This window comes from Girardinichthys multiradiatus, chromosome Y (genome assembly GCF_021462225.1).
Source record: "Girardinichthys multiradiatus isolate DD_20200921_A chromosome Y, DD_fGirMul_XY1, whole genome shotgun sequence".
In the NCBI taxonomy this organism is placed as follows: domain Eukaryota; kingdom Metazoa; phylum Chordata; class Actinopteri; order Cyprinodontiformes; family Goodeidae; genus Girardinichthys; species Girardinichthys multiradiatus.
In genome coordinates this window covers 40,659,568-40,687,057 of record NC_061818.1, presented here as the reverse complement: position 1 = coordinate 40,687,057, position 27,490 = coordinate 40,659,568, and the positions used below count along the sequence as shown (strand labels likewise).

The 27,490-nt window shown below is 44.7% G+C and overlaps 1 protein-coding gene across 1 annotated transcript; it reads right to left on the bottom strand.

Annotated features, from left to right (window-relative positions):
• Nucleotides 1–2,924: 2,924 nt before the first annotated feature.
• LOC124864462 (F-box/LRR-repeat protein 19-like) lies at nt 2,925–26,241 on the bottom strand. The gene is made up of 11 exons (XM_047359250.1): nt 25,619–26,241; nt 16,547–16,747; nt 13,752–13,895; nt 10,150–10,236; nt 9,717–9,902; nt 9,580–9,612; nt 7,191–8,410; nt 6,937–7,100; nt 6,690–6,851; nt 6,389–6,604; nt 2,925–6,280 (listed from the first exon to the last, which is right to left on the bottom strand). Exons 2-11 carry the CDS (start codon nt 16,730–16,732, stop codon nt 6,030–6,032), a joined length of 2,649 nt encoding a protein of 882 aa, XP_047215206.1. The 5' UTR covers nt 16,733–16,747; nt 25,619–26,241; the 3' UTR covers nt 2,925–6,029.
• Between the last annotated feature and the right edge of the window lie 1,249 nt (nt 26,242–27,490).

Sequence of the window (27,490 nt, the reverse complement as noted above, 5' to 3'; positions counted from 1 at the left end):
TGGTTTCTATTAAACGTCAATTAAGAACATATCTTTTAAAATATGCTTTTATTCATTTCTTTAGTTTTTTATCCATTGTTGCTTTTTGTGGCTTATTAGTTTATTTTGAAACACTTTGTGATTTTATGTCTTAAAACGTGCAGGATCTTCTGCCAGAGAGCAGAACTCATGGTTTCTTTAAGTACATCATATCGTCCAGGTCCAGAAGCAGTGAAGCGGCCTGGTGGAAACCATAGAAAACAAAACACGGACATGGTCACTCTACAACTTCACAACTAACAATCCAACTAAGAATAACACAACCATCACTTTTTAAATTTGTCTAAACAATGGCCTGAGTAATAAGAGTTTTTCCTTCTGTTGGTCCTAGATTTAGGCTGCCTGAATCTGTTTCCAGATGGTAGGAGCTCAGGTACATCATGAAGCGGATGACGAGGACAGTGAAGAATAGCTTTTGCCTATTGTCTAACCCTTTATAAAAATGTTTCTGTTAGATCAGGTAATTTAGAGCCAATCATTTTACCAGCCGATTTTATTACTTGCTTCATGCTGTTTTTGTTTCATACTGATAAGCTGCCGAACCAAGTGATGAAGGACAATGTAAGGCCAGATTGTATCGTAGAGCTATAAAAGATGGTCCTCAACTTTTTACAAATACTAAATTGATTTCACTTAGGAAGTAGGAGCAGTCTTTTATGTGCTTTTTTGATGACTTGTCACTGAATATCAGCTTATTACCGATGACACCACCCAGGTACTTAGAGCCCTGAACACACACCACTCCGTTAATAAGAACTAAAGGTGGTGGGACTGGACTTTTTCCTAAAATCTATATACAGATCTTTGGTAATAGGAGTTGTCACACCACAAATCCTCCACTACCTGAGCAGGTGAGTCATCCTCTTCCTGTAACAGGCTGTCAATAACTGTGTCATGTGCAAACTTTAAAATATGCCATCCTGTATAGTGATTGCTGCAGCTGTTGGTGTACAGGCTGTTCCAATAAGGGAGAGAGAACACAACCCTGTGGTCATTTACCATCTGTTAACAAGGAAATAACTATATATATTCAATTCAATTCAAAACTACTTTATTAATCCCAAAGGGAAATTAAATGTTGTTATAGCTCATATTATGAAGGTTTCCTCAAAGAGTCGTTGTAGATGCTGATGGCTGTGGGCAGGAAGGATCTCCTGTAGCGCTCCGTCTTACAGCAGATCTGAAGAAGCCTCTGACTGAAGACACTCTGTTGTTGTAGGACAGTCTGATGAAGAGGATGCTCAGGGTTCTCCATAATGTTCTTCATTTTATGAAAAATCCTTCTTTCCACAATGATCTCCAGAGGTTCCAGAGGAGTCTCCAGAACAGAGCCAACCTTCTTTATCAGCTTGTTGAGCTTTTTTAAGTCCCTGGCTCTGATGCTGCTTCCCCAGCAGATGATGGTAGAAGAGATCACACTCTCCACAACAGACTTATAGAAGATATGCAGCATCTTGCTGCAAACACCAAAGGACCTAAGCTTCCTCAAGAAGTACAGTCTGCTCTGTCCCTTCTTGTAGATGGCTTCACAGTTGCATCTCCACTCTAGTCTGTTGTCCAGGTGAACACCGAGGTATTTATACTCCTCCACCACCTCCACTTCTTGTCTCCCATGATAGAAATAGTTTTTGACTTATTCCTGTTTCTCTTAAAATCTACAATCATCTCCTTTGTTTTAGTCACGTTCAAGATGAGATGATTGTTTCCACACCATGCCACAATGTGGTCCACCACCTTCCTGTACTCAGCTTCTTGTCCATCTCTGATCCACCAACAACTGCAGAATCATCTGAGTATTTCTGCAGATGACAGGAGTCTGTCTTGTATGTATATATATATATATATATATATACAGTACAGACCAAAAGTTTGGACACACCTTCTCATTCAAAGAGTTGTCTTTATTTTCATGACTATGAATATTCTAGCTTCACACTGAAGGCATCAAAACTATGAATTAACATCATGTGGAATTATATACTGAACAAAAAAGTGTGAAACAACTGAAAATATGTCTTATATTCTAGGTTCTTCAAAGTAGCCACCTTTTGCTTTGATTACTGCTCCACACACTCTTGGCATTCTGTTGATGAGCTTCAAGAGGTCATCACCTGAAATGGTTTTCACTTCACAGGTGTGCCCTGTCAGGTTTAATAAGTGGGATTTCAAGCCTTATAAATGGGGTTGGGACCATCAGTTGTGTTGTGCAGGAGGTGGATACAGTACACAGCTGATAGTCCTACTGAATAGACTGTTAGACTTTGTATTATGGCAAGAAAAAAGCAGCTAAGTAAAGAAAAACGAGTGACCATCATTACTTTAAGAAATGAAGGTCAGTCAGTCCAAACAATTGGGAAAACTTTGAAAGTGATGGGGTGCTGCGTCAGACGACCTGGCCTACACAGTCACCAGATCTGAACCCAATCGAGATGGTTTGGGGTGAGCTGGACCACAGAGTGAAGGTAAAAGGGCCAACAAGTGCTAAGCATCTCTGGGAACTCCTTCAAGACTGTTGGAAAACCATTTCAGGTGACTACGGAGCGATCGGGTGTGGGGTTTGGTGCATCCTCTGCTGTAGTCCAGGTGATCCAGAAGGAGCTGAGTAGAAAGGTGATGATCTGGATCTTTTTTCAAGACTGAAAGGAGATCCGACTGCCATCATCAGGGGGGGGTTGTAGTAGAGCTGATCCTCTGCATTCAGACAAGTCAACAAAGAGGTTTCATCTGATCAGGATCCCTCCCTGTGAAGGTTTTCTGGGTCCATCCCATGGGAAGGAGACCATGTGACAGATCCAGACCTCTGGAGTGATGGGAACCTACTTTTTTTTCCAGCACTTTAATGATAAAACTTAGATCTTCAGAAAAAAAGCACAAAGAGACAGAAATGATGTAAAAACAAACCGATTGCTTCTTTATTTGTCATTGTACAGTAGTCATTCATACGTAGCTGCCTTGAGTTGGTATTTTGTTTTTGTCTGTTTTCACTGTTTATTCCAACTTCTTCCTCATTTTCCATCAACACATTGGAAGAGTCATGGACAAAATATAAAAACACAAAGAAATAAACAAGAAAATGTGAAATAGGAACGTTGGGGTTGATCCAGTGCATCGAGATTATACCAAGACCCAAAACTGATACGTTCATCCAATCAGCTTTGATCTGCTCACCTGTTGCTAGGTGAAGCCCACAAAGTGCCCCCCCCCCCCTACCATTGTAAAAACAACTTAAAACGCAGCTCTAAAAAGTGAGCTGAGCTGCTGCGTTTATGGCACAACGAGTGCGGCGGCACCAACATTCATTCACAACCCTGCAGAGCCGGGCCGAGCAGCCGGCACGTTTCTGTTCACAAAGAGAAGCAGCAGAATCAGAACCACCAGGCCGGTTTTCATTTTCTCTCAGGATTAAGGTTCGGCTGTTTGCACTCGTTTTTAAACATGAAACATTAAAATCTGACAAACCCCACCCTTCAGTGCTGCTACCTCACCTGACCGGCAGCCGAACAAGACGAAGCACAAAGCTCCCACAGCCTGAGCGGACCCTGAACGCACCACAGGAGGCCCGTTTCAGCCCAGAAGAACAGCATCGGGCAAATGAGTGAAGAGAAAGTGAACCTGAACCTGCAGTCAAAGATGCCACCTGGTGGACAGGTGGAGTCAGAACATGTAGTACCTTTGCAAACACATATCTGCTCCTGGTTCATTAAACCACAGGAGCACAGTTACTGGATCAGAACATATATCAGATAAAATCTCAGGATAAAAAGGGAGAACCTGAGATGATGGGAGTTCTACTTCAGTCCAATATGTTTGTAAAGTCCAGTAATTTCCACTTTTCCTGGAGGGAATACAAGTTCTGATGAAAACATGAAGTTGGAGGAGCAGAGGAAGAACCGAAGCTTTTGCTTTGAAGGTTTCAGGTTTCAAAAGCATCAGAATCTTCTTCAAACACCTGAAGCTATCAGAAACAAGGAGGTTCTGGTTCTAAACTGCATTAAAGACTAAAACCTGGCTGAAGGCAGGTCTCCAGAAAACAACACATAAACTGGTCCTACCCAAAACCACTAGGGAGTTCCACTGAACCAGGAGAACCTCAATTAAAAACTAGCAGAACCAAAACCCGACAAGATCATTAACTGATCTGTTTGTAAAGTACATAAATGTGAGTGAAGGCAGCAGCTCTGGTTCCAACACCCAGAGATCAGCTTCAGGATCAGAGTTTCTAAAGACCGGTAAATGCTTCCTGATGCAGATCCAGGTCCTTTCAGTTCTCCGCCCTGAGATCCAGCTTCTAAAGTGGTTCTGATCAGCAGTTCCTCTCTAAAGGTCTTTCTGAATGTTTTTCTGCTTTTTCATTCAGTTTCAACAGAGAAACAAATCTGTTCAGAAAATGAATGATTTTTATTTTTCAATATGTCGCTTATTTATCCAGGTGGAAAATGTCTCATTGAGATTTATAGACCTTTAAACAGAGACACTCGTCTGTTTAAAGGTAGGAAGGAGTTCAGAACCAAGAATCCATCCAGAATCTGAAAATGGTTTTAGGTCTGGATCACTAATCTGTTCAGATTCAAGAATCATGTTCAAGGTTGTTTTTTAGCCTGGAGAAATACTGACCAGAACCACTGAGAGATCAAGCACAATGTGGGTGGCCGGGTCCGTTCGGTGCCGTAATAAAATGCAGTTTTTTCTTTTTTCCAGATACTGAAAACTGAAAAAATGTAAAATAAAGACATCAAGATTCTGATATGATCTAAACAAGATAAAGGTTTGAAGTGACAAACATTTCAATATTTTCACAAAATAAATCCAGATTATAAATCAGATCTGGATCTCCTTTAATATCCAAAGAACCTGTCTGGAACACTGACCCAAAGTCACATGGCTAAGCAGCGATATGTGAAACAGAGATCCCCTAAACAAAGCCGATGAGTCACTCTGTGGACTTTCTCTGTTCTCTTTCTCCTGAAACATGCCGCAGAAGAAATCTGAATCGGACCAGAACATGGCAGCGGAGACAGGAAGTGTCGCATAGGACGGAGAGGAGAGGACTCCGACAGGATCGGCTCAACTCAGGCCGGGTCGGGAAGTGCTGCTGTGGCGCCGAATAAATAAAAGTCAACAAAAAATACTCCTGAGAAAAACACGTGATCAGTGAGTCTGGGACACCAAAGCAAAGAAGAAGGGCTGATGAGGTTCAGATTAACACACACACACACACACACACACACACACACACACACACACACACACACACACACACACACACAGGGGACATAAACACCTGAAGCACAGCAATCAGGTGTTCAGGTCAAACATCGAAATCTGAAACCTGGAACGAAGGACAGAGTCAGGATCAGGAAAACAACCTGCTGACCTGACTAATAATCCCCATTTTGCCGCTTCCAGATTCTTGTCCTGAATCTGGACTCATCTGCAGATGTTGCGATGGGAACATGGGAGGAATACTGGGAGCAGGAACAGGTCCTGGAGTTGCAGATGGAACATTTTAGGATGCAGCTCAGGATTCTGGAGCTTTCTGATGTTCTGGGTGAGAGCTTTACTGCCACCGGAGCAGACTGACGTCAGGTCAGTGTGAGGAGTGTGTGATGCTGCAGTGTGTGTGAGAGAGGTTGGCAGCAGGTGAACATCGACATCTTTCTTTTCATCATTCAACAGCAGCTGACAGGTGGGCCAATGTGGCGCCATGATTGGTCGAAGGGAGGAAGGACAGGAGAGAAGGGAAAGTGTTCAGGGAGGTGAAAGGTCATTTACAGTAAACTACAGATATATACACACACCCATAAATGTACAGAGAACAAATATGTACATGCTCAGGGTTGCTATGTTTCACTATCACCAAAAGGTATCCTCCTCTTCCTCCTCTGCAGCAGGAGGAGAGCTGCTCCTCCTCTTCCTCACCTCTTTGTAGTGTAATAAGGACGGAGGTGGGACTCAGAGGCTGGACTCAGGTGTCAAACGACCCAGAGGGCTTAGCTGTTCTTCAGCAGAGTTCTGTCTTCAGGAATAACGGAGGAGGAGGAGAGAGCAGCGATGGTGGTGGTGCTGGCAGAGGAAGAAGAGGTCGTACAAGAGGAGATGGTGGAGGAAGAGGAGTGGAAGGGGAAGGAGAGCAGCTGTCCAGACTCAGCAGGGAGGAGGGAGCAGAAGCGGAGGTCAACCGTTTGCAGGGCAGAGCAGCATTGTAACAGCTGGACGCACTGCTCGGTCAGCTTCACACAACCTGCAGAACGAACGAACACACACACACACACACACACACACACACACACACACAGTGTGATTGACAGTAAGCAAAGAGGAGGAGGAGCGTGCTCAGACCCCTCCTTACCTGCTAGGTTGATGTGGGTGAGGCTCTCCCTCAGGGGGGAGACCGTTAGGTTCCGCACCGTCTGGTCTGTGATGTTCACGCAGTGGTTCAGGTCCAGACGGGTCAGGTGGGGGGTGTGGCGCACCAGAAGCCGGGACGACGTGTCCGTCAGGTCCAAACCCGCCAATCGCAGCTCTGTCACATTCTGGAAACGCCCTGCTCTGCTCTCGCTGTGAGCTGATGGACCAATCAGAGCACAGTCACCCAGAGTCCACTCTAAACTGTGGGATAAAGGTTTTGTGTGTGTGGGTGGGTGCCTCACCTGTCCGGGATTCAGGTGGGGGAGCCAGCAGCTCCCTCAGGTGTGAATCTTTAAGGTCTTCCACTCTGCTGAGGTCCAGCAGCTTCAGACAGGGACAGACAGCCTGACAGAGAGCCGAGACCGCCGGCCACACGCAGCCAGACACGTTGAGCTCCAGCAGACCTGAGGGGGTGAGAGAGAGGAGTGAGATGGATGAGAGAAGGGGTAGACAGAGGGGCAGGGAGGTGAGTCTGTCACTCAGTCTCACCTGGTAAACGGTTGATGAGCCACATGAGCTGCTTCTTGGAGATGTTGGTGTAACCCAGGTTAAGGGAGACGGGCAGTCGGCGGATGATCCCACTAAGCATGGGCGGGGTGATGGAGCGCTGGCGGCTCAGGTCGATCTGTGTCCACAGCCTCTTGTCGCAGCACCTGGACGGAAACGAGGGAACAGGTGATCAGTGGGAAGCGCAGCAGGAAAACAGGAAGTCGGCTAATCTGACCAATAACCCCGTCACTGACCAGCGGCTCCAGGTGCGACACACCCTCATGCAGAGACAGAGCTCCCGTTGACTCAGGTAGGTAAAGACTCGCAGCCAGACATCACGGGTCATAATGTGGGCAGAGCCGCAGTCCAGAAGGAGGCAGCTGGGCTCAGGGCAGGCAGGAGGGGGCCGCACCAAGTGCCTCTCCATCTGGACGGGCCGAGGAGGCGAGGGGACAGCCGGCGGGCTGCGTTTCATCATCTGAGAGCGCGGAGCCAGACGGGATGGCTGCGAGCAGGGGGACGCCGCCATGGCTGACATCAAGAGGCCGCTGCTGGCTACCCCTCCCCCGTTAGAGGTGGGGGTAGAGGAGGAGGAGACGCTGTTTCTCTGATTCTGGTTCTTGCTGTTGTTGCGGACTTTGTTGCCACGGCTGCCTTTGACCCCGCCCCCTCCACCGTGTCTGTGATTGGTCAGAAGTCCACTGGCGTTCTCCTTCTCCCCGCCTCCTGTCCCTCCCCGGGTCCGTCCGTTGCGCGCCTCCTGTCCGTTGCTGCGCTGCTTCCCCGTGAAGCCGTCGTGTAGCGAGGACGGAGGGATCTGATTGGAGGAAAGGGGTGAGGGCGGAGGGAGGGAGGTAGAGGTCTTCCTGGTCCTTTCTGAAGTAGGCACGTCCTCCTCCTCTGTGTCCATCAGACCTGATTTCCGTCCTCGTGAAGAAACGTCTCCTCCTCCACGTTTCCGGGGCTTGTCCCCAGCTCCCCCAGCCTGCTCCTCCTCCCTGTCCTCCTCCCCCCTGCCTCCCTCGCCCTCCGACTCCTCGCTGGCGCTGAATCCGAGCTCGGCCAGCCGCCGTGCCCTCTCTCGCTCGCTGCGACTCCGCTCTCTGTCCACCCGGCTCCCGCTGCTGTTGCCATAGACGACAGGAGGAGGCGGAGCTGGGGAGGATGATGAAGGAGAGGACCCTCCCCCATGCTCCCCCCTTATTGAGTCGTCCGAATCAGACTCCGAGTCGGACTCGGAACTGGAGGAAGAGGAGGAGGACGACTCGGGCCGGCGCTCCAGCAGACACATCCTCTTAAATCGTTCCAGTTTCTCTCTGTGATGGGAGCGCTGTTCTGCACTGGATGGCGCTCCTGCTGATCCTGCGCTGCCCCCTACAGGTTGAGAGGAGGAGGAGGAGCCCTGCTGACCTCCAGCAGCTCCTCCAGAGGAAGAAGTGGGTCCATTTGACTCCCCCACTTCCTGTTTGGGTTTCTGATCAGAGAACAGAAACGTACTTTATTACTATGGCTGCACAGAGGTAGCATTGAGGTAAGAAGTAGTAGAACGGACCTGGAGTCACAGATTAATTTATCTTTATTTAAAAGTCACATGATGGACGGAGGACCTCTGAAGGTTGAACATAGGTAGCTGATATTTAGGGCAGCATTTCACATTTCTATTCTTGGCAATAATACCTTTTACATACAGAAACTTTTTTCTTCTTCCTGTGAATTAACACAACGCCAAGTTGGAAAGACATCAGCAATGACCTTAAAGGAAGCTGAAGCTGCCCGTTAATCTGGGAATGGTTTTAAGTCCATGTCTAAACTATCTGAAGTCCATGATTCTTCAGAGAGAAAGCCTATTCCCAAGTGGAAAACGTTTCCTAGGGTTAGACATCTGAAACTCTACAGGCTTTGGTTGGCAGGTTAAAGGTCATGGCAGGAATATTAGAAAAACACTGAACCAGTATGGCTGTTTGGACGGTTTGAAGGAGAATGTGTCTTCTCTTTAAAAACAAGATAGCAGCAGGACTTTTAGCTCATGACTTCTAGAGTCATGTCCTCTGGGCCGAAGAGACCAAAGTAGAGATGTTTGGTCATGGTGCATCTGTGGCTTAATGTGAAGAGCAGTCGGAGAAAACCAACACGTCATTCTAGCTGCTGAGCACGGTGGTGGAGGGCTGATGACCTGGGAGGGGACTGTGAACTCCTCAAGTATTTTAGAGCCAATCTGTCCAACAGCTGAAGCTAGGTCCAAACTGTGTCATCAACAGAACATTGATCCCGAACACAGCTGCAAATCTACAATAGAATAGCTAGCATCAAGGCGTTAAAATGGTCTAGTCAAAGGCCAGAGGCCAGCCTGACTGAAATGCTGTGGTGGGATGTTCAGAACGCTGAGGAGAACCCTCAATAAGCTGAAGCTGGAATGACCGAACCAACATTATGAACCTGGGCTTAAGTTTTCGCTGGTCACTCATCACAATCAGAACAGAACCTGTAGTGGGTCTGTGTGAGTCTTGTTTCTCCTGAGCTGAATGGTTTTAATCGACATCTTTACATCATGGACTAATGTTAAATTATTTTCTTAAATTATTTATAAACATAAAACATTTTCAAACAGCATCAAGTTTTCAGAGACATGAAGGTGTGACGCACCTTTTTGAGGCGTTTCTCGTGCGCGCCTTTAACCTGCAGAACAGAGCAGATCATCATCAGAACCATCATCAGTGGGTCATTAAGAACAAACAGGATGAGGAGAAAGCAACGGAACCGCTGTTCCTGACTGGGCTCACCTTCTTCTTCGGCCCGCTGTCCAGAGGCTGCTCCTTTTCCTTCTTCCTCTTGTGCCCCCCCTCCCCCCTGGCTGCCTCCTCCAATGAGGGAGGGGCTTTCTTTTTAGGAGGAGGGTCGTCCGTGAGCTTCCAACGGCCTACCTCCCCATTATCCAGCCTGCGTTTCCCCGATCCGTCCGCCTGGTCCTGGTCCAAAAGACAGAACAGGGTCAGAAATTGTCCTACTCATGCCGACGTGTCCTTTCAGGACATCTATAGGGCTTCCTTTAAAATACAAACAGGAAGTTAAACCCCTGAGAGAGTTTTGGTTTAATAAATGAACGCCAATGTAAAAACAAATCAAACATCTCCAACTAGAACCAACACCGTCTCCCTGAGGCCAATCAGATTGTAGAAACCTCAGAGTCCTCCTGACGGTACTGGTCCGACTCACCTTACTGGTTTTACCCTCCTTGTGGCACTTTGGACACTCCCAGCAGTTTGGGATCTCATCGTTGATGATTCCATCAGCTTTTCCCATCTGAAGATAAAAGAAAACACATCAGCTGTCAGCAGGTTCCTCTGAGAGGAGCATCTGAAGTACTCTAGACCCAATCACAGGTTTTAGTCTACACTGACAGAACCACTGTGGTTCTAATCATATCAACCTGACATCAGGAGGATTTTATGGTCAACAAGCAGCTGGAAGAATCAGCAACTGGTTCACCTCAGCCACTGAAAGCACAGCTGTCCTGATTTCTGGACTGAGCAGGGAACCAATTCACATCTGATGCTGCAGAACATTTACAGGTTCGCCTCAATCATCTAGAACATCATCAGAAAGGTAAACCATTTCAAACTGAAACTAATAAGTAGCACAGAGACCGATAAACTACTAAAGACATTTTAGTTTCTTACAAAATGTGAATATATATCAGACAAATAAAAAGATTTCTAAAAAGAAATGTTCTGTTCTGGTCACATCCTGGCTGAGCGCTGACCCGACAGATGTCCAGCAGGCAGTAACTGACTCCCTCAGTCGGGAGGGGAGGAGATAACAGGTCATGCTAAAGATGCTGTTTGTTCAGGGACACTAAAAGAAAGTTGAGTAGAAGGAAAAAGTCTTGTAAGCAAAGGTGCCGAAGCAGCTGCGATTAGAGAATTACAAGGGTTGGACTGCAGCTGGAGTCAGAACTTTAAGATCCGCCACACAGATGTATCCTAAACATCCTGGCATTTAGACACTCCTGTACCAGAGACAACATCATAACCATCCTACCTGGGCTAAGCAGAAAAAGAACCGCACTACTACTCAGCGGTCCAAAGTCCTCTTTTTAGTTAAGAGTTATCTCACTTCAGTTTAATTAAATAGCGCCGATTCTCAACAAATGTGGGGTTCTCCAACAGAACCAGAATTATATGGCTTTATGTGAGCGGTCATCTGCTGCAACCGACTCAGGGTTTGGGTCCAAAGTCAACACAGCCATCTACCAGAACATTTTAGAGCACTTCATGCTCCCAAGCTTTATTGAGGCGCTGGTACCGGCCCACGCTACCAAAGGTACCAATACCTGCTTTAATCACCATGGTAACAACAGCAAACTGGTCTGACCTGAACCCCACAGAACAATGGTTCCACCATATTGTCAGACATTCTAAAGCATTAAATCAGCAGGAGTTGGACATTTTCTCAGTGTCTTCTTCTGTCAAAAAATACATGTTAGTAAAAAGTAAAAAATGTCCCAGTTTCATGTTGAACAGAACCCTTCACTCCCAGAGTACTGCTGGTTCCCAGATCCTTTAGTTATCAGGCTCCTCTCCTGTGGAACCAGCTCCCAGTTTTAGTCCGTGAAGCAGACACCCTGTCTACTTTTAAGGCTAGGCTTAAAACTTTCCTTTTGGATAAAGCTTATAGTTAGAGTGGCTTAGGTTATCCTGAGCTATCTGTGTAGTTATGCTGCTATAGGCTTAGGCTGCTGGAGGACATAATGACCACTTTCACCCTCTCTGCTACAGGTCCTTCTCAAAACATTAGCATATTGTGATAAAGTTCATTATTTTCCATAATGTAATGATAAAAATTTAACATTCATATATTTTAGATTCATTGCACACTAACTGAAATATTTCAGGTCTTTTATTGTCTTAATACGGATGATTTTGGCATACAGCTCATGAAAACCCAAAATTCCTATCTCACAAAATTAGCATATTTCATCCGACCAATAAAAGAAAAGTGTTTTTAATACAAAAAACGTCAACCTTCAAATAATCATGTACAGTTATGCACTCAATACTTGGTCAGGAATCCTTTGGCAGAAATGACTGCTTCAATGCGGCGTGGCATGGAGGCAATCAGCCTGTGGCACTGCTGAGGTCTTATGGAGGCACAGGATGCTTCGATAGCGGCCTTTAGCTCATCCAGAGTGTTGGGTCTTGAGTCTCTCAACGTTCTCTTCACAATATCCCACAGATTCTCTATGGGGTTCAGGTCAGGAGAGTTGGCAGGCCAATTGAGCACAGTGATACCATGGTCAGTAAACCATTTACCAGTGGTTTTGGCACTGTGAGCAGGTGCCAGGTCGTGTTGAAAAATGAAATCTTCATCTCCATAAAGCTTTTCAGCAGATGGAAGCATGAAGTGCTCCAAAATCTCCTGATAGCTAGCTGCATTGACCCTGCCCTTGATAAAACACAGTGGACCAACACCAGCAGCTGACACGGCACCCCAGACCATCACTGACTGTGGGTACTTGACACTGGACTTCTGGCATTTTGGCATTTCCTTCTCCCCAGTCTTCCTCCAGACTCTGGCACCTTGATTTCTGAATGACATGCAGAATTTGCTTTCATCTGAAAAAAGTACTTTGGACCACTGAGCAACAGTCCAGTGCTGCTTCTCTGTAGCCCAGGTCAGGCGCTTCTGCCGCTGTTTCTGGTTCAAAAGTGGCTTGACCTGGGGAATGCGGCACCTGTAGCCCATTTCCTGCACACGCCTGTGCACGGTGGCTCTGGATGTTTCTACTCCAGACTCAGTCCACTGCTTCCGCAGGTCCCCCAAGGTCTGGAATCGGCCCTTCTCCACAATCTTCCTCAGGGTCCGGTCACCTCTTCTCGTTGTGCAGCGTTTTCTGCCACACTTTTTCCTTCCCACAGACTTCCCACTGAGGTGCCTTGATACAGCACTCTAGGAACAGCCTATTTGTTCAGAAATGTCTTTCTGTGTCTTACCCTCTTGCTTGAGGGTGTCAATAGTGGCCTTCTGGACAGCAGTCAGGTCGGCAGTCTTACCCATGATTGGGGTTTTGAGTGATGAACCAGGCTGGGAGTTTTAAAGGCCTCAGGAATCTTTTGCAGGTGTTTAGAGTTAACTCGTTGATTCAGATGATTAGGTTCATAGCTCGTTTAGAGACCCTTTTAATGATATGCTAATTTTGTGAGATAGGAATTTTGGGTTTTCATGAGCTGTATGCCAAAATCATCTGTATTAAGACAATAAAAGACCTGAAATATTTCAGTTAGTGTGCAATGAATCTAAAATATATAAATGATACATTTTCATCATGACATTATGGAAAATAATGAACTTTATCACAATATACTAATATTTTGAGAAGGACCTGTACATTCTCATACTACTTGCTAATTTTGCATTATTTGCTGTTATTTCAGCTTTTAACTTTGTTCTCTCTATTCTCTTCCTAGAAGCTACACCTGGCCTGGCTCTGTGTCTACCTGTGACACCTTTCTGGAGAGGGGCATCATCCGAGCTTCTGCTGGCAACAACTTAATGCTCACCTTCTACAGATGATCCACATGGTCCTGTCTTTCAGTGTTTAACCCTTTCTCTCTCCTAGACATGGCTACTGACTGAGCTTCTACTGTAACTAACTCTATGTTCTCTCTTTCAGACTCTAACCTTGAAAACTGGCTCAGAGTTTATCTGCTTGGCTGTCTTTATCTCCTAGATGAAGCCTCTATAGGAGCTATAACCATTAATGTTTCACTTTTCTTTCTATGTTTGTCACAGGCACCAAATCAGATCTACTGACTTACCTTGAGGCAGCTGGGGTGGATGATCTCATTACAGATGGTACACTCCATCAGACAGAGGCTGAACTTCTCCTCTTCAGAGTCCACCGTGTCCTCCTTCCCTGCCTCTCCACACGCAAAACACACCGCAGTGTGAGGCAACACGGGCTGCAGACACAAACACAGTAAGTCTGGCAGTTGGTAACAGATGGATCAGGTGTGAGGACATGATGTTGGTAGGCTTCTCTGCTCCTTAAACCAAACATCAGATTTTAAACAAAACTGACGACCATTTTATCTCTTTTACTCCTCTTGGCTCCAGACTTCAGGAAAGATTTAATATTTCAATCAGTTCAAAGGACGTGATCCATGAATAATCACTAAATATGCCCTAGAAACAGTGTAAAATAATTCCTTGTGGCTTTAGGAAAACCCCATCAAAATAAACCAATATGTGATTAAAAAAGCTTTAAAGCAACATGCATTTAATGTCCAGTTAAAGAATATTTAAAGAATTTAAAGTCCTATGAATTCTTGTCTTTAAATTGAAACGATAAAATAAATATAACTAAAGCACTGAAAAATTATATAGAAAGAAAATGTTCCAGTAGACTAAATTGTGGCGAAAAATTTTAAATATAACTAAAATTGTTCCAAAACAATAATTTCAAAGGTTTTAAACTTTAACTAATGAATTAAAATCTAGCCAAATATTTGTTGGTAGATATTATTGACCCAAGTGTCATAAAGTGTCAAAAATGGCTAAAATAAAAAAAATGTATATAAGATCAAAGAAATGTAAAAAGCAATTAAAATAAATAATCTTTCTTAAAAAGAAGACATGAAACATACTTATAAACGGCAAAAGTAAAAATAACCACATAGTTAAAATAATTTAATATAATAAAAACAAATTCCTGAGAAACAAAAAACTGGATAAAAAACATCTGAATTCATTTAAATGAGCAAAAATTTAAACTACAAATAAAAAATAAATAAAAAAATCTAAACTTTTTTAAAAGGCTTCAAGAAAAGGGTCCAATTCTTCAGAATTTTATTTAAAACAGCAGTTTTGAGCTGCTAGGTAAAACCATGAAGCAACATTTCCATCTATCCTAGTCTGCATCCAACTCTGAAATACGGCAACACCAATTGACTGGTTTTAAGGTGGGAACACTGGCTTTAAGGTGGGAACACTGGCTTTAAGGTGGGAACACTGGTTTTAAGGTGGGAACACTGGTTTTAAGGTGGGAACACTGGCTTTAAGGTGGGAACACTGGCTTTAAGGTGGGAACACTGGCTTTAAGGTGGGAACACTGGCTTTAAGGTGGGAACACTGGTTTTAAGGTGGGAACACTGGTTTTAAGGTGGGAACACTGGTTTTAAGGTGGGAACACTGGTTTTAAGGTGGGAACACTGGCTTTAAGGTGGGAACACTGGTTTTAAGGTGGGAACACTGGTTTTAAGGTGGGAACACTGGCTTTAAGGTGGGAACACTGGCTTTAACACTGGTTTTAAGGTGGGAACACTGGTTTTAAGGTGGGAACACTGGTTTTAAGGTGGGAACACTGGCTTTAAGGTGGGAACACTGGTTTTAACACTGGTTTTAAGGTGGGAACACTGGTTTTAAGGTGGGAACACTGGTTTTAAGGTGGGAACACTGGTTTTAAGGTGGGAACACTGGTTTTAAGGTGGGAACACTGGTTTTAACACTGGTTTTAAGGTGGGAACACTGGTTTTAACACTGGTTTTAAGGTGGGAACACTGGTTTTAACACTGGTTTTAAGGTGGGAACACTGGTTTTAAGGTGGGAACACTGGCTTTAAGGTGGGAACACTGGTTTTAACACTGGTTTTAAGGTGGGAACACTGGTTTTAAGGTGGGAACACTGGCTTTAAGGTGGGAACACTGGTTTTAAGGTGCCAACAGAACCTAAAAATCAAGCTGGAGCTGAAGCAGAAAAACCTGGAACACGCGCCTGCAACTCCTCTCAGCAGCCTGTAGAGGGCATCTCTGCTGCCACCCCTCCTCTCCAACAGCATTGTGTCCTCGGTCCAAATAACCCAATCAGCTCCAGAACAAAACAAGCACCAGCACCTTCTTCAGTGTTAAAAAAACAGATGGACCAAAGCCAGCGCTCGCTCACTCTTGGAGCCAGAAACCATCTGCGGTTGCCACGGAAACCCAGCATCACCTGCTGGGCTCGGGCTTGTACTGATGCTATTTGAAGAAGCTCCACACAGAAAGCAAAAGAGTGGAAGTGATTCTTCATGTTTGCGAGGATGTTGAGTTCGGTCCTGACTTTTGGACGGAACCAGCCGGGGACATCAGAAACAAGAGGCAGGTGTAGTGGAGGACTGGGTCATCATGTAGATATGAGCTGTTCAGCACCACAGTTCTGATTAAATGCTTATCAAGAGATTCCAGTGATGCTAAAAGTGGGTTTACATCAGAACCTAGACCTGGTTCTTGTTCTCTATCAGAAATGAAGATGCACCTCTGTCCTGAAGCCCAGACAAAACCATGTCATAACATGGCTTCTCCTCCCATCACTGGGAATATGTCTTACAGCCACTCCTTCATTGATGAGGCTTTATCAAACAGCTGAAGGATGGGACCAACTGGGTCTCCCTGACAGGCTGCTGGTTAAAATAAAAGACCCTAAAAGTCCAAAAGCTTCTTGGGGAATTAGTTGTTCAGTCAGGACCACTCTGGTTCATCCCTAAACGTTACCCGATTTCCTCTTCTACGAGGTGACTACAAAGACCACAGACCAACCTGAAAAATCACCCTGCTGTGTGTGTGTGTGTGTTTCTCACCGCCGTGCACTGTCTCTGGAGGCAGGACTGCTTCATCCTCCCTGGCCCTCCAAACTTCTTCATGTCCTTACAGAAGTGACACTCTCCACACTCCGTCCTCATGCAGGCCTGACAGCGCCGGCACCGGGTCCGCCTGCGCCTTGCCCCGCTGCCAGCCCCTCCGCCCAGCGCCTTACTGCCCGACATCCCCGAACAAGTCAGCTGGACACAGACAGAGACACAGGTTACCATCCACACCATGAGATCTGCTTATTGCTCATGCAGCGTTCTGAAGTGATATTCCTCAGAGGTTGCTTCTTGCTGCTTTTGGCTTCAAAGACATCAAGAAACCCTCCACCGACGTAAAGTCAGGTGATTAACTTATTCAGGTCAAAGCTTTGTGGTTCTTAGAACCTCTTGTTTGTGGCTTGCTTTAAATCATTATTGTAATGGAAGATTCCTCCTCTGCATTGAGGCTGCACAATATTGGAAACAAATGTGTTACGCAAAAATATTATGGAAGCAAATCGTTACCATTTTTCAAATGAAAAAACATTTCCAGAAATGCTTTTTCATTTTAAGAATGTGGCTGCATTGTTTGACTCATAAATGAAATTAGTAATCTATAATCCTATTTGCATTTGCTTCTTCAAGACTTCTTCATTCCTTCACTAAATTAAAAAGAAAAAGACATTTGAGATTTATTTTTCAAAATGTACCCCAGCAAATAGATACAAAAATTCAATTTGAAATGTAAAATCTGAAAATGAAAATGCATTTCTGGAAATGCTTTTTCATTTGAAATATGGTAACGATTTGCTTCCATAAAATATTGGTTACTGCATGATAATCATAACTTGTGAAAAACAATATAAACGTCTTTATTGACTTTCCGCTTTGGGTTCATTGCAAACATAGACCTCAGGTGATGATACATCTGTCCAGATCCTGGAAAAGAAATCATTATCTCCATCTTCTAATTAACTTGGTTCTAGTTTCTTAATGACTTCACCACCTCTTTACCTTCTAAAACTTTTTATGCTGAATGAAACAACAGGCATCACAAAATATATCACAGACAAAGCACCTGGAGCCTTGGTTCTGAAGTAACAGGTACCACCGTCCAAGCATCCATGGACGCATTTGGAGCTCCATTTGCACCTTTTGCTGTTTGAACAAATTCAACATGTCTGTAAATTACTGACACAGCTGGAGATGCACCAGCATCAAGCTGTGGAGCGCTGATGAAAGTCAGCAGCAGCTCACCTGATCTAAACTCTCACCTGCTGAACCACCACAGGAAAAACCTGGATGTCACACCACACTGCTGACTCAGATGTTAAAGATTTCCAAAACAATCACCTTATTCTAAAGGTTACCCTGCAGACCCACATCATGACACTCCCACCTCTGTGCTACTTTTTAGGATGGTGAAGGTAATAAAACATAGGCAGTCAGTCGGAGATGAAAAGATCTGACTTGTCTGAAAGAGGAGCAGAGTCCTGGTTTTATCTTCTGAACTTGTTTTTGGTGGTTTTCTTTAACAACTATCAACACTTCAGCTCAGACTGGAGTTAGAGAGAGTCGTTACCGGAGTTAGAGAGAGTCACTGGAGTTAGAGAGAGTCGTTACTGGTGTTGGAGCTAGTCATTACTGGTGCAGCTCATGTTTGCTTGTTGCCCCCCAGCTCAGCCGTCTCGTGTTGGGGTTTACCCCAGTGGATGAGAGGGTCGCATCCCTGCGCCTTCGGGTTGGGGATAGGTCTCTGACTGTCGTTTTGGCCGAGCAGTAGTGTGGAGTACCCGGCCTTCTTGCCATCCCTGTCAGGGGTGCTGGATAGTGCCCCTCCCGGGGACTCCATTATTCTGCTGGGGACTTCAACGCCCACGTGGGAAACAACAGTGACACCTGGAGAGGCGTGATCGGGAGGAATGGCCTCCCCGATCTGAATCCGAGTGTTGTTTTGTTATTGGACTTCTGTGCTAGTCACGGATTGTCCATAATGAACACCATGTTCAAACATAAGGGTGTCCATCAGTGCATTTGGCACCAGGACACCCTAGGCAGGAGGTCATTGAATGACTTTGTTGTCGTATCATCAGACCTTCGGCCGCATGTTTTGGACACTCGGGTGAAGAGAGCGGCTGAGCTGTCCACGGATCACCACCTGGTGGTGAGTTGGATCCGCTGGAGGAGGAGCTGTGGCAGAGGCAAAAACTCGGGCCTGGGAGGAGTTCGGTGAGGCCATGGAGAAGGACTACCGGTTGGCCTCGAAGCGATTCTGGCAAACCGTCCGGCGCCTCAGGAGGGGGAAGCAGTGCTTCGCCAACACCGTTTATAGTGGGGTGGGAGACTGCCGACCTCGACTGAAGACATTATCGGCCGGTGGAAGGAGTACTTTGAGGATCTCCTCAATCCTGCCATCACGCATACCCTGGTGGAAACAGAGGCTGGGGACTCGGGGTTGGACTCTTTCATCACCCAGGCTGAAGTCACCGAGGTGGTTAAAAAGCTTTGCGGTGGCAGGGCTTTGGGGGTGGATGAGATCCGCCCTGAGTATCTCAAGTCTCTGGATGTTGTAGGGCTGTCATGGTTGACACGCCTCTTCAACATTGCGTGGCGGTCGTGGACAGTACCTCTGGACTGGCAGACTGGGGTGGTGCTCCCCTTTATAAGAAGGGGGACCGGAGGGTGTGTTCCAACTACAGGGGATCACACTCCTCAGCCTCCCAGAACCCAACTCTTCTGGCAAATTAAACCCACATCCCAGAACCTAAAATAAAACTGGATTTCCTGGCGTTGCATTGAACTGAGCCAATAGATGAGTGAATGCAGATCATTCTGACACACAGATGATCAGACTGGATCTCTGCAGGTCTGCACATGTTGCTACTCTGTCACCGTGTGCCTCTCTGGCTTCATGTCCTGGTTTTCTTAAGAACACATGATCAGATAGAACAAACTTAACAGACCAATCACAACATCTTCACTGTCAAACTGTAGAAAATACATCATCAAAAGCTCATTTTAACATCACTGATTGGACAAGTCAGCATATGTCATGAAGATCTGCCTCAGTGTTTCTCAGGACCATCTGACCTTCACGTCTAAGACTTGTTTCTGCTCCAGCACGCCTCACCTCCATCAGGTGCTGCAGGAGCCCGACTATCACCCATTTATTCAAGTGTGCAGCAGCAGGGAAACATAAAACCTGCAGGACTGTGGCCCCTGATGAAGCTCAGAGATCAGATCAGAAATTGAACATGGGAGATGCTCCCAGTTCATAAAGGTTCATCTCTAAAGTGTTTGGATCAAGTGTGTTCTGGACAGGTTGATTTACCTTTGATCAAAACTCCATAATCAGAACAAATGTTATCTTATACTCTATACTCCCTCTCAGAGGCTGAGGTCATTGGATCAGAACCGTCTCACGGTCCCTCGCAACTGTTTTAAGTCCCGAGGAGATTGCTCCTTCCAGGCCGTTGCTCCGAGGCTCTCCTGTTTCCATTATGTTCCCTTGACTGTGTTGAGCAAACTTAAGACACACTTGTTTCTCCAAGCATTTTAACTGCAGCAGTGACAGGGTTGTATGACCAACATGTATTTTTGTCTACTTTCTGTAAAACACTCTGTGACCATCCCTTGTCTGTGAAAAGTGCTAAATAAAACTTTTACTTACTGTATTTGTCGCACTATAAAGGCGCACTTAAAAACCATTAATTTTCTCAAAAAATGACAGTGCTCCTTGTAATCCGGAGCGCCTTATATATGGATCAATTGGTTAATTGGTTGATCCATACTGGTTGTACACGGCGCTCTGTCAAAATGTTTCAGTACGACTGGTAAACTACAAAGCCGCACCGCTTGCAGCATTACGGCTACCGTAGTCAGGGGCGTCGCCGAAGTAATAGCGATAAACACCTGTACTGTGCTTACTCCTAGTCCAACACCACTTGTGTGTGTATAATGTTTGAATGTACTGTTGCAGGAATTGCCTGAACTATATGTGATTAGAAGCTCAGTGTGTGGGGTGTATGTTTCGTGTGTGTGTATGGAAGATGTTGACATTACTCCTCCGGACAGAGGTGGCGCTGTGTGCTGCCGTAGCTGAGAATCAAGAGTGAAGGAGTGACGTCGGTATTATTGTGTGTGTGGGGTGGGTAGAGACGGCGACCGGAGCAGCGGTGTATGAGTCTGTAAGCCCTGTGTTTTTATGTGCTGCAAAGTCATTAAAAAGAACCCCGAATCTCGTCAACAACTCAGTGTTTTGATGCTGTTTCTTCATGCTCAACTCAGCAACGTATGAGTGAGGGAGTTAACCCCGAGGAAACTAGTAACTTCGGCCCCTGTGTCATCAGACTACGGTCAGGGGACAGAAACAGGAAAGGTTAACAGTACTAACGTTTGATTTAGTGCATCAAACTGTTTCTTTTACGTGTTTACTGAATCTCACGTTTTAACTAACGTTTAATTTCAACTTCAACTTCATAGACTCCAATGCATTCCTAACGTGCGGTTGGTTCTATTCAATATAATTCTATGTAGAGGAGACCTTACCATGAGAGTGAATGGAGTTATCAGAACGCTGGTTTGTAGTTTATTAATAAAGTTTGACTGACTTATCTGACTGTTTTGTTGACATTCTCTTTAGCTCCATCTAGTGGATGCATAACGCAACCCCAGTCAAACGTTTGACTGCAGTAGCGTCTATTCTATGCGCCTTATAATCCGGTGCGCCTTATAGTGCGGAAAATACGGTACTTACTGAAGGCACTGTAAGCTAACTTTGTCCTGACTTCAGAACTTCAGAGAAGGTTTTATGGTCTGAACGTCCTCAGAAACCATGTTTGCCGCTGCATCTATGTCCCTGGTAAGGTGTTCGTGGTCAACTCCCCCACAGTAGAGGGGGCCTCATCCTGGAGCCAGGCCTGGGGGAGTCAGCCAAGGAGTGCCTGGTGGCCAGGGGCCTCATGTACAAAAGAGTGCACGGCTTTCATACTAAAGGTTTGTGGTAGAAAGAAATTCTGAAACTTCAGTGCACAAAAAAATCTGATGTACAAAACCTTGCACAGACACGTCTCCGCACACATAGCCTTCATTCACCTCAATTTGCGGTGGATTAGACGTAGCTGCATGTGGACCGCCCAGTCCCCGCCCCTAAATACATAGGCAAAGTAGTATCAGGAACCGGAAGGCACCCATCACGTGTCCGAATAACTGTGGCAGCGGTGCTGTGACAGTCAAAGAACCGGTTCCTTTCGGTGGAAAAACGCTAAGGAAGACTGCGTCTGCACACCATGAGGGATGTGTGTAGTGAATTACAGCAAACCAAGAACTTCTTCAATGACATCAGACTCAAACCTGACTGAAAATAAGATGTTTGTCGGGTCGAACCCGTTTAGTTCTACAATGTATCTAAACCAAACAGCGCCATCTAGCAGCTGCACTGAGCTCATTCATAGCTAAATGCTAATCTTTATAATGATGTTAATATGCCTTCTTTGTTTCTATTAGAAAGACTGTCACCACACACTGTTTGAAGAACTTTAAATCTTTACAACCATTGAAAATTACAGAGAAGCCTCCATCTCACAAGGTGGTTTGTTCCCAACACAACTAATATTATTAGATTAATTATAATTATTTTGATAGTATAAAAGAATCATGAGTTGCATCTGTGCATCACAAATAGGTTGCACATATACTGAATTCAATTTCTAAAGCACACCGACTTCCAGATGGGGCCCTTATAGCAGTATGGGTCCAGTCCGTAGCTCTGATTACATTCAGAAATCAGCTCCTCGCTGCAACGAGAGCCACAGTTTAGGAGAACTTTCTATATCTGAGCAACATCTGGATGAGGCCGACCCATATGGCTGACACGGCCCTGTTCTGGGATGACTGTTAAATACCCGACCTCTCAGACAGCTCCCTCTGAGAAGCTCCGGTTGAAAGGACCGCAGGGTAGTGAGAACTGGAACTGGTACCGGTGACCCACGGTTCCTCCTGGTTTCCCTCTGGACCACTGAGGTCAGCTCCATGCAGAACTCCAAGATGATTGTCCTGGACAATCTGATCCAGCTGATGAGCCATGCATCATCATGTCCCAGCAGGTCAGGAGGATCTCTGACCTCTTCCATTGGTGATGTCCTCCAGCTGAACCAAAGCTGCCATCGTTCCACAGTTAGGAGCAACTTTAGCAGCTATTTATGGACATGTGTGATTGTCTCCAGCTGGTCCACCTTAGGAACCATCAAACCTGACTTGTTAGGAGTTCATCTGCTGATCCGACACCGTTTTATTCTCAGTGAGAATGAAAGTGTCCCTCAGATGATTCTCATGCATTTTCTGCTCCTCAGTGCTCAGACTGGTGAGCATTTTCATCTACAGGTGACAGAAACAGAGGAAGTTTCAGTTTCCATCATTTTCTCAGGTGTGTTACGTTATTGAGGCTGAATGTGATTCAGTTTCATCGCTCTGATTTAAACCATAAAAGCTCAAACTCATGAAGAAACATCAGGTTTGATGCTTCATCAATTAAATAAACTGAATGAAGTCATATTTCAGTGTATTTGGATGAGTGTTGGTTTGTTGTTGTTTATTATTGCCGATTTAAAATGTTTGCATGGCTTCTGCACATTTTCATGAAATGTTCATTTTAGTACATGCTGTGTTGTGCGTAAAACATTGCGCCAGAAGATCTTTGTGCGTAAGTGCGCTTCGTACATGAGGCCCCAGGTCTTCATCCATTGAGACTGGTTGGGTACAGCCCAACCTCCTGTGGAAACACCACCAGCACCAGTCACCGTGAGGAAATGCCAAAGCTCTGAGATTCATGTAGCAAAACATCTCTGAGCCTGAACCAGAGACCTGAATGTCTTCTCTGAACCACAGCTTGGTTAAACAGTGGAAGAGCAAACTGCTCTCGACAGGTAAATCAACCTTTAATTCACGTGGAGATCTTGACACAACATCTCAAATTCAGGGTGACGCATTGACCTGGCTGCAGAACTGCTTATTAAACGCAAAATAAAAAAGATGCAGACCCTGGACTTTTGATCAGCCAGAATCCAGTCAGACCGGACTGGGACAACATTCCTTTCCCAGCAACCAGTCTGCTTGTTCAGATTTTCCTACAAAAATAAGAACCGTAGCTGAACCAGAAAGTTTTGAACTTCTAGTGGGCCTAATGAAAACAGCTCCATTTCAAAATCTCTAACACTATCCAGGCTGGATGAGCCTACACCAAAAGTACATTCCTCAAAATGCAGGCTGTGACCTCTGATAACATCATTCTGTGTATTCTGACCCTGATGCATGCTGTCCACATGCATTCAGTGCTTTAAAGGCAGCCAAAGCAGCTGTGCTGCATGTTATCTTCATCAGATTCTGCTAATAACCATATTTTATAACAGATCAGATGGACTTTAGAGAATGATATGACGTCTCTGGTCAGCAGACACACTCCTTAGAGTTCATAGTCATTACCAGTGGATGACTACCTGCCAAGGTGGACCAGGCGCACAATAAAACATCTTCTGTGGAATGACAAGACCAAAGTGGACCTTTCTGGAAGACGTGCGCTCAGTTACATCTGGTGTAAAACTAACAGCATTTCCGAAAATTCCCTCATACCTGCAGTCAATCACAGTGGTGGCAGTAAGATAATCCGTACTGATTTACAGCTCGAGGACCTGGACCACTTGTTATAATTGATGCAACCATGAATTCTGGTCTCCAGCAGCAGATCCTGAAGTCGGGCCATCAGTTAGTTACCTTATACTCAAGCACACCTGGGTTCTCCAGTGGAACAATGATAGTCCGATTCTGAGCTTAAATTCGGTTGAGATGCTGTGGCATGACCTTAATAATGCTGTTCATGCTGGAAAACCTTCAACTGTGGCTGAATAAAAAAGTGGGTCAAATTTCCTCCACACATAAAACACCTGCTGCTAGTTATCATGAACGCTTAAAGCTGAAACAACCAGTTATCAGGTTTTGGGGGAATTACTTTTTGCACACAGAGCCAGGTTGTTCTGGATATATTTTCTTTCCTTTGATACATGAAATCATCCTTTAAAAACTGCCTTTTGTTTTTACTCAGTTTTTATCTTTGATATTAAAACGTAGTTATTTAAATGCTTGGTCCCTGAAATATTATGGCCTACCAAACATTGCCTCTAAGCAGACCCTTTTGACTGCCATATTTCACACACTGAAATTATGATGGCGACTGCAATCTGATTCATTTTACAGCTTTATGTAGATGCAAACGTGATTGTTTTTGCTAAATAAGACTTCTTTCATTTAATGCACTTTATTTTAACCACTAAAATGCAGGACATTCAGAGATTATTTGGTGAACATGCCATGACACTATTTAAAAAGAAAAGTGAAATGAAGCAATTTCTGGTTTCGGGTCACAACTTTTAGCATTGAAAACTGAGGGATGTAAATTAGCTCAGAATATCTGCCTTTAAACATGTTTTAACATTGGATCACTCTGTAGCATGGTTTTGGTGTATTCTGAAATGTCTTAATGTTCCTTGATGTCTCATTTGTTTCACAAACCTATTCATTGCCAAACTGGTTTTAATTTCAAAATGTCTGATAGTGACAGTAATAAAAACCTGCAGCTTCAGAGTGGTCGTGTAAAAAACTAAATTGACGATATTAGTTATTTTTTTTTGTCTTTCTTCAACCAGTTCCTCTGATTTACTTAAATAGGGCGTTAATGATTACCGGATCTGATCCAATAAAAGGAATATTGATCTGGAAGCCTGCTAGCTCCATGTTGCCAGCTAACCGCTAGCGATTTACAGCAGCTTCCATTCAGCCACCTGCAGCGACTACACGCGTCTTTGTCATGTTCATTAAACTATAAACACACCTGTACTGACACAAAGTTCGACCCCACCCCCCTCATACCTGCAAGAAAACCCGACGACAGGCATGCTAACGTGTTAGCAGGTTGTTTACCCCCTGCGGCTGCTTCCTCCTTCAGTAACCCGTCATTGATCACCTGCAGCGGGGCAGGTAGAGAGGGGAGAACCCCCGGGTGCGAACACATACATACACACGGCGGCCTCTTACCTCTTCCTGCTAGCCCGCATGCTCCTCGCTGGCTCATTAGAATCGATATTAGCCAACAGTTAGCCGTTAGCTTCAGCTATTAGCCGTTAGCTTCAGCTCAGCGCTTCCTTGTTTATTCCTCCGCCGGGCTGCTGCAGCTGCTCTGTGCTCCAGGCTGCTGCCTCATTCACGTCCCATCACGCTGGTTCCGCCGCTCCGCCGAGCTCCTGAGCCGGGCCAGCCTCACTGACCCGCGCGGGGGTCGAAGTGTCTCAATTAGCGAATCGATCAATGTGAATAAAGTGAAGGGCGCAGCGCTGCTGAGGAACTAGCCCATTCACTCCTCTCTCTCTTTCTCCGCAATGTGAGTCCGCCTCGCTCTACTCCAAACACACTCTGCTTCTCTTCCTCCTGTGAGGCTCCAAAAAACACAAAAACACACACACTAGCGCCTCGGTCTCACCAGGCGCTGCCTTCCTTAACCCCGTGTAACCCTCCGCCAAAAAACTAGTCCTCGCGCATTAACATGACTCAGTTGAAGCGCAGAGCACGGCTTTTGTTCTGGTGTCTATTGTGCCTGCTTGTTGCGGGTCGTGCGTGGTTGTTGTCAGCCTGCTTGTCATCTGTGACACGTTTCTAACCGCCGCATTGATTCCATCACACAGGTGATGCAGCGCGCCTCTTCACTCTTGGAGCGATTAAAATAAATAAATAAGAGAAGGAACAAATGTAGTAAATAAAATATGGGCAGGAAAACTGCGCACCTTTGCGTAATGACGTCACAACTGATGTACATTTTTATGGCTGAGTAATTTTTAGAATATACCCAAACATAACCAGACAGTTTACAATAAATAAATACGTTTAACTCAAAAGTTATAATTATGATAAAAAAGACAATTTTTTTTTTAATTGACAAAACAATATGATTCAAAATGAGAAGAGAATAGAAGAGAAGAGAAATTAGCCTCAATTGTGCCTCCGTCGGGAAATTCAAGTGTGTCAGCAGCAAAGTAAAAGGCAAATGGAAGCATGCAGGTACTTACACAGGTAAAAAAAAATAATCTAAAAGTAAGAGTAGACTGAACAGTAAGGAACGTTTTTACTACATAAAAAAAGAAAAACTATACAGTGATTACAAATGGCATATTTAGATTGAATGAAGTGTGCAGCTGAGTGATTTTAAAAATGTACAAAATATGCATATATAATTGTCCATGAAAACAACGATAGACTATTTAGAAAAAATTGAAAAACGGAAAATAGCAGCAGGGATGTAAACATTTCATGGGCTTTTTGGGAGCAGCGGTGGTTATAAAGTCTAACTGTTGCTGGGAGGAAGGAACTGGGATACCGCTTCTTTGTGCCACTAGGATGCGGTAGTCTGTCACTAATTATACATTTAAAACAATCCACATTAATAGAAATAAATTGATTCTATAAAACCCGTTATAAATAATTTTATTAGACATTTTATCTTACGTCTTTCACAACACCCAAGGGCACTGTACACACAAAACAGCCAAACAAAAATAAACATAAAAATAAAAATAAAACGACGGTTCTCAAACTGTGGTACAAGAACTATTGGTGGTACATGGACTGCCTTGAGTGGTACCCAGAGGCAATGTTGGTATCAACTATTTACAATGTTTGTCCAAAGCAAATTAACTGTTATGTAGAGTTAATGAGTCCAAACAGCCAAAAGGATAAGTAGTCCAAGCACATTGATCCTTGCTTTAAATAGATACGACTCAAAGGTGAAGTTCAGTGAAAATATTTCAAGAACCAGCGAGAACAATTCCTGGTGTAAACTTATATTGTTTTGAAAAGAAAATTTGATCTCAGAATAAAATGAAACCAGAATTAACCATATTCTGGTGAAGAGTAAAA

Coding starts and splice junctions, on each gene's coding strand:
- LOC124864462 (XM_047359250.1), bottom strand. CDS start 16,732: ATGTCGGGCAGTAAGGCGCTGGGCGGAGGGGCTGGCAGCGGGGCAAGG. Junction 9,903..10,149: donor AGGAGGGTAAAACCAGTAAG/GTGAGTCGGACC, acceptor CTTTTGGACCAG/GACCAGGCGGACGGATCGGG. Junction 8,411..9,579: donor ACGAGAAACGCCTCAAAAAG/GTGCGTCACACC, acceptor TTCTCTGATCAG/AAACCCAAACAGGAAGTGGG.